The sequence below is a fragment of the Meleagris gallopavo genome, chromosome 10 (assembly GCF_000146605.3).
Source record: "Meleagris gallopavo isolate NT-WF06-2002-E0010 breed Aviagen turkey brand Nicholas breeding stock chromosome 10, Turkey_5.1, whole genome shotgun sequence".
Classification (NCBI taxonomy): domain Eukaryota; kingdom Metazoa; phylum Chordata; class Aves; order Galliformes; family Phasianidae; genus Meleagris; species Meleagris gallopavo.
The window spans coordinates 15732975-15740384 of NC_015020.2; the positions used below are offsets into that span (position 1 = coordinate 15732975).

At 35.6% G+C, this 7410-nt stretch overlaps 1 protein-coding gene across 5 annotated transcripts in view; it reads right to left on the bottom strand.

Annotated features, from left to right (window-relative positions):
• WDR63 (WD repeat domain 63) overlaps nucleotides 1-7410 on the bottom strand; it is a 25014-nt gene that overhangs the window by 14894 nt on the left and 2710 nt on the right. For all 5 annotated transcript variants that reach the window (XM_019618668.1, XM_019618666.1, XM_010715965.2 and 2 more), the window contains exons 4-8: nucleotides 5947-6072; nucleotides 5405-5443; nucleotides 1756-1937; nucleotides 1115-1219; nucleotides 126-278 (exon numbers count right to left, since the gene is read on the bottom strand). In XM_019618668.1, the coding sequence (XP_019474213.1) occupies nucleotides 126-278; nucleotides 1115-1219; nucleotides 1756-1937; nucleotides 5405-5443; nucleotides 5947-6061 (594 nt within the window). In that variant the 5' untranslated portion in view covers nucleotides 6062-6072. The remainder of the gene's footprint in view (nucleotides 1-125; nucleotides 279-1114; nucleotides 1220-1755; nucleotides 1938-5404; nucleotides 5444-5946; nucleotides 6073-7410) is intronic.

Here is a 7410-nt window from a genome sequence, read left to right on the forward strand (position 1 = left end):
TCCTCCTTTCCCCTTTTCTTTTTTTTTTAGAATTCAATCAAATCAGATTTCAATTTTCTGACTTCTGCTTTTTAAGGAACTTAACATAAATTTGTTTTTATGATACTTGACTTGTTGATTTGCACCTTTTTAACACGCTCTTTAACGGATTCTTCTTCAACTTCCTTTTCACTGCCAAGAGAAACCCATGGCTTGGAGACAGGACGCTTATAAGCACAGACTTCTGGAGTTTCCTCTTTCTCTTCTTCACTGACAATTTCTTCTGCGGTTTCTGGAGGCTGACATCAAACAGTGAGAAATAGTGTTTTTTCAAATTTTGTTACTGAATTTCTAGTTCATAAACTTCAGATTTCAATTTTCATTTTGCGTTCTTTTGTCTCAGTGCAACGAATCTGGCTATAATGTGTCCCTGCGTTCCGTGGGGTTATGACCGATTCATCCATTTGACAGTAAATGTTACATATTTAAATACTAAAGAGTGTTACATTGTAGTCAAGAGTTGTCTTGGAAGCCAATCACTGCTCTAAAGAAAGAATTTGTAGTGATTTTCTACAGTAGGCCTTCTTGTGTGGAATTGCAATTTGCCTTTCTATTAATCATTACTTCTGCTGGGAGAGACTCTCCTGTTGAAGAATGGTGTAACCTAACAATGCAATACACAAGGGGAATTGTATATATATGCAGTTGTCTAAAACTAAATATATATATATATATATATATATATAAAAGTTTTGATTTCGATTTGAAGAATATATAAAAATACATACTGTGAAAAATAAATACAGTATTTATTTGAAGGTATCCAATATATTATAATTTCTTAAATGTATATCTTAATCAAAAACATGGATGTTGGAAGAAAAAATTAACACTTATAAAAATGTAGCAATACTAGCCCTCTGTAGTAGAACACAGTTTAATTGTTTTTCTCACTGCCAAAGGTTTTTTTTACAGCAATATATCTATTTTTCATTACCAAGTTATTCTCCAGAGGAGCGTTCTGGCTTGCAAAGCACATCAGATATTAATGAACACAATAGCAATCCTGAAATATTTTTGAGACAAGATTCTGAAATGTTCATAGACAGAATAACACTGTGGTATTTTTTCTTACCTTCAGAAAGTTTTCTTTCGCTTCCTCAGAAGCAACAAGATAAAAGTTCTGTCCATACTGGAAATTTGCATCAAAAACTATCAGAAGTTCTTCCCCTGGGTATTCCTATTTCAATTAAAATAATTAGTGGAAGACTGGAGAGAGAGGAAAAATAAAAAATCTAGAAAAGACATAAGCCTATGACTGGCAGAACTCAGACTAACGATGTTGTGTAAAATCAGTATCTTGGTTAATCTATTAATTTCTCTGCTGATGTCATGTGTTAATTGAGCAGCACAGATGGATTTTATTTTGTAATCAAAACGTGTAGAACAGAACTAATATTTTCACATGCAGAATTAAACAAATAATCTGCTTCAGTGATTCTCAATGATTAGGCAATGAATCGGGGAAAGCAAAATACGTACAGCTCTGTCTGTTCTCAGAATCAGGCCTGGTAACATTTATGTTACTTTTAGTATATTCCCAATTTAAAGATAGTTTTTAAAAAGTGCACACTGAGCCATGAGAAACTTCTAGAGTTGACTGTGATCTATGACCTTTGGCTATTACAGAGTCAAACAAGGACAGACCTTACTATTAAAAGCATATACACTCTAAGAATATAAAGTTTTGAAGTGAGAACAAAATAAGCTACGTACCAGGACAATGTTTTTGACAGGGTGGAAATCTGAAATAGCAGCTCTTGTTTTTAGGTCCTGAATGATGTCGTCTTTTTTAATAAGCTTGAAACAATTTTCTTCTGTGACATCCTCATCCACTCGGCAATTAAAAATTTCTTGGGTACTTGTAGTGAAAACTAAGGGAAAGATTTCTGGGTGGCCTGTGAAAGAAAGAAAGATCACATGCTAAAGTAACTTAGAGTGTCCTTTAAACATAAGTAACTCCAGGACTTTACTGTTTCCTAGCAGAATGTCTTTGAATCTTTCAGCTTAGTTTTTGTTACTCTGGGAGGTGTGGAATACAAATTATGTTACATTTGGCTCATCTTGGAAAAGATTCTACCTAATATATATAGTGTATGTCATTACTAGTATGAGAGATCATTTTTCTCTTGATTGACAGGTGGTTATGAGCTTTTGTGGAAAGTCATTAGTGGACTAAATAACCCTAATAAGGACACAACTGTACGGCTTTTATTTAAAACAGCTCTTGAATATATAATCTCTTCTGTATAAAGCAGTGCCACGTTAAGCCAGTATTTAATCTAAATATGGCTTCAATACCCTCTCAAATAAGGATACTGTTCTGATTTTGTACTTACATGCTTTTCTTGTCAGTTTAGAGTGTCATTGGGTATATTTTTGAACTAATAGGTGAGACTGAAGCAAGGTCACTAAGATTCAAACCAGATGCAAGGCTTCATTTTCAGGTTTGCTGGAGAATAAGTAGCTGTTGGCTGCTGTGCAGATGACCTCTGTTAGGTTTAGTCGCATCCATGCTGAACAAGGCAGCTATTTCTTATCTAAATTCTGACGCTGTTATCTTCAGTATTTTTAGAAAGACTGGGTGCAGTTAGGTAGCCTGCGGATTGCACTTTGCAAACACTCACAAACTGATGATAATATGCTGCGCTTCTTGCTGGCCGTATGTAAACAACCCTGCTCCTGCACAAACTGCCTTACATAATAGATAGAAGTGATTAAGATTAGTATAGATCAGGCTAACTGAATCTTCCCAATGCTATGAGACTCTTTTCTTCATGAAGACCCCTATACTTACATCTGAAAAGGCAAGCAGATGTTTATCTTGGATGTTCAATTTCTCGATAAACCGGAAAATTGTAAAGAAGTGCAGACGTGTATGTGAGATTTTGATTGCCTACTAACATGGGCTTATCTACTAATATGGGCTGACGTCTGTGATAAGTCCTGGTGTTTTCAATCTTCTGACTTTCACCCTATTTCCTTTCTTTGAAATACATAGTATGTTACCTCAATTCCCAGGACTTGGGCGGTTTTTTCTTTTTGTTTGTTTATTTTTTCTTCTGTGTGCTTTAAATTGGAGTTGGCATCTATTCCAAAGTGATTGTTTTGATCAGCCCTCAACATGTTGTGAGAAGCTGTCTCTCATATATGCCAGTAAGGACTGATAAAATGATAAATCCTTTATGTCTGTCAGCCAAGAAACTAAATCTCTGCGTTAGCCTATCTTATAATGTTTGATGAATCTGACATTTATCCTTTCAACTCTTTCAGTGCCACACTGTGTCTGCTCTTCTATAAGCATCCATGACAATAAACTAACTGACACATCTGGTACACCCTGCATATACCAGGTATGATTTTTGTGGCATTCACTATTTTGTAGTTCTCACCATAGGCATTTACAGTCCACTAGTTCACTTTCATCATGATCATAGCCAATATTGCAGTTTCCCTCTCAATATCTTAGAGTTTTCCATTGTCATTGAGAGTCATTGAAGATGCTTCCAAAAATTACAGAATTATAGGCTATTGATTGGGAAAGACCTCTGGAGGTTATCACCATGAGTAACACCAGACCAACTCAGCTCTCTGACTACTCTCTGTAGCTCATGAGGCCAGACCTAGATTCTTCCTTTGCTTATCAATTTGTCTGTGAGAATGGACAGGGAAAGAAATTGTTTATTCTGGGGTGATTGTAAAGATTTGATCCTTCTAAGAAACAGCAAAAGTTGGTTATGAGAGATGGCAGAGCAGGGCAGATATCCAAGTGGTGTTTTCTTCAGTGTTCATGTGCTTAGGTCCAAATTAAAAGGAAAGCAATCATCACATTTGAAATTTATTAGTCTAAAGTACTAATATTCTGTATTATAGAATTGTATCTTACAGCATTCTATATTGTAGGTAGGACCTATGTTATAGATTCTTGGATCTGTATATAAATACATATTATAGGTTCATAGGGGGCTGCTATTGAAATTCTTAGTAGTATGAGCATTTTTAGAGTGCTGCATTCTAATAAGAGAAATGATGTATCATCTAAAAAGAGACTTTGTATTGTGTTCCAGTAGTAAATTGTATTCATGTAATTCATGAAAATCTATAGCTCTATCAGCACTTCACAAAGGGCAAAAAACTCTAATAGAAGTAAAGAACATTTGTAAGCCTTATACGAAGGAGATACCACACAGACAGTCTAAAACCTGCGCAGATAGCGAGTATATGGCAGTATTTCTTGCTTCCAGCAGCAGGTTAGATTCTGTGGATCTAACCTGGCTTGCCACCAGGTGGAGTTAAAATTCTTTCCTAATGACAAAATTAAATATTTCAAGGAGCATAATGTTCAGCATTTTAAAAGTAACTCTTTCATCATCTGGTTAATCTCTTGCTGTCCATTTTCATCAATTACCCATTTTTGTGAAGCCAATCAGAGCACAGATTTCACTTTCATGCATGTTTCTATGGGATTATATAGGAAAGCAGGTGGTGTATGATGTCTTTACAAATTACCTGCTTTTTGTATTCCTAGTTTTGCCCATTATGTCTTAGCTTTCTGCAATAAAAGCTGTACTGTTAAAAACTAATTGAGAAAATAACACTTTGGGTTTATTCTGTGAATCATAAATCTTACGTAGATGGCAATTTAAGTTATATCCAATAAAGAACACACAAATCTGGTCATAAGAGCAGTCTAACCAGAGATGTGAAAAGACATTAAAAGATTATTTCATGTTATAGATAAAATATAAACCAGATTTTTTAAAAAAGTGTAATTTCATATTTTAACTGATAACTATGGCTGCCCTTAAAACCAAACAAAACTGCATTTTTCTTGCTCAGAACCCAAGGGAAGCACTTAGTACCTTGTGACTTGTAAGTGGCAGATGGTATTTTGTTCTGTTAAGCAAAAGACATTAGTCAAAGTCAATGGAGATCTATGTTTAAAAACAAAGATGGTCTGCTAAAATCATCTCCTCAGTGGATTTAGTAAGTATTTGATGAAATAAAAAATTAAGTAATGTTAAAATGGTCAAGCTTTCTTTCGGTTGTGTAGCTGTTATGAAATACAAACTTTTTTTTTTTTTTAATCCAGTAATTTTCTTTATTTCTCCTGATCCCAGCTCCTCTCAACCCAAGATAAAAAACAAAGCCATATCTATTTTAGCTTTCCTGCTGCACAGCCTGCTGTGAGTGGCACCAGAGTGGTAACATCTGTAATCACCACAACAGATGTACCTAGTTTCTAATTTTCCTATTCATATCTTTTTTTCCCTTTTTGTTCCATGATATCATTAGTATGAAAACTTCAAAATGTTTAAAATATTCCAAAACAATTACTTTACAACCCAGTCATCATAGCACTTACCTATGCCAACCATAGAAAGATCAGCTTCATCTTTTTTCTCTGAAATATAACAAGATGTTATCAGAATTTGTTTCCCTAATGAAATAACTATGAACATACAGTTTCTTCCTTGTTAAGGTGGTATTTAAAATTTTTATATACATTTAAAACTGAAGTGTGAAGAGGAAATAAAAAATAAGTTCCACACAGCTCAAATTCAACACAAGAAATGAGGGAAGCTTTTTAAAATAGATCTGTATCTTAGGGAGCCATTAGCATTTTTTTGAGACTTCGGAGATTTAAAGCATGCTTTTATTTTGAGCAGGTGCTCTGCACTGGAGAGAAGCCATAAGGAATTTGTGTACATTGCAAGATTCCGTGCATTAAAAACTTCCCTTACAATTACCTGCTCACACCTGCTTGGGACAATTAGCATGCAAATCATGTTATGTGCAGAGGTGAAAAATGGACAAAGCTCACTGATGCTGTACGGCAGCAGAGCTGGCAGGTGTGTGGGTAGACCAGATTTATTACATTCTTCATATCTGCAATACTTTACACACCAGGTTGTTTCTGTTTTCCTTTTGAGGCTTGCTTGGCTTCTCCACCTCTCTGTTTCTTTGCTGAGGGTTTTGGACTTTTCAAGGTGGTCTTGCCAGATCTGAGATTTTTTGGCATGTTTTCAGATTCTACAGAGAAAATAGATATCAATACATAGTAAACAAACAGTGGAATACACTGTGCAGGAGTGAAAATTTGGCCCTTTATGTATTTTATTATTCCAGTCTAATTTTCATCCAGAGTTAACACTGCAGAATTTTAAACATAAATTATATGGTACGTAACAGTTGTAAATTCACCCATCCAGGGTCACTAAATACACAAGCTGATTATCAAAAGCAGTGAAAGGTTAAGTTAGAACATGCATTAACCTTAAAGAAAGCTGGAGAACCTGAGTTACGGTGTGTAAAGTGTAGGTGAAGATTTCATAGTCATTCATATTTGTGCCAGTCTCCTTAAAGTGTAAATCATTACACGGATGCACAAAGCATTTTTGTGCTTTTGCATTTCCATTTAATGTATCAGTGGTAGCTCTGTGGAGGACAGATTTGGAAAGAAACCATGCATAGTTACATGCAACAATTGCACAGCTAGAGACTATACTGTGCAGAAACTACCTCTCTTTCATTTACTCCCCTCCTTCCCATTACCCAGCGTAAGGATAAGAACAGCAGCGTAATAAATGAAATCTAAATTCCATTGCAAAAAGAAACAAAACCCAGCCTGCCCACTATACAGTCCGGATGGCACACCAGCACTAAATACAGTCCCAGCACCACCATGTGGAAGAGGTACGCATAGCATCCAGTAAAACTGAACCACAATGGTCCCAAACAGTAATGAAAAGCACTGAAATTTGTTTGACGTTACTGCTGAACAGCTAGAGATATTCAGCTGGGATAAGCACAGTGGGACTCCCAGCGTTTGTGCTGCAGTTATCTTTAGCACTAGGAAAAAAACACGAAGCCTCTCCCTCTCTTGCATTTAGTGCTTTTCTTTGGCCTACAAGCTGGCTGGCAGATAAACTGTTTTTTTTAATGTGTACAAAACATCTACAGAATTTGGGTGCTACTACACAAGTACCAACAGATTAACTTCTTGGAATGCTGCAACTTTTGCCTTGCAGGAGTTGATGGTTTTGGAAGATTTAAAAAACAAACATAAATCAACACAAGTAAATCATGTGCTGTAAGGACATGACTGTAAGGAGGAAGTTTTTTTTTTTTTTTTCCTGTCCTCATTCACAGTCATTTTGTGAAGTACAGAACTACAAGCACTGCTGATATATTTGTTACATTTAATGTTCAACATTTTTCCGATTATAATCTTTCAAAGGTGCCTCAACACTTTGTGCCTGGTTTACAGTTTACAGTTCTGAAACACTTAGGGCTACCTTAACTTACCATACATCTTACTTCAGGGGGGTTTAAAAAAAGCCGATTTTCTCTCTCTCTCTCTCTCTCTCT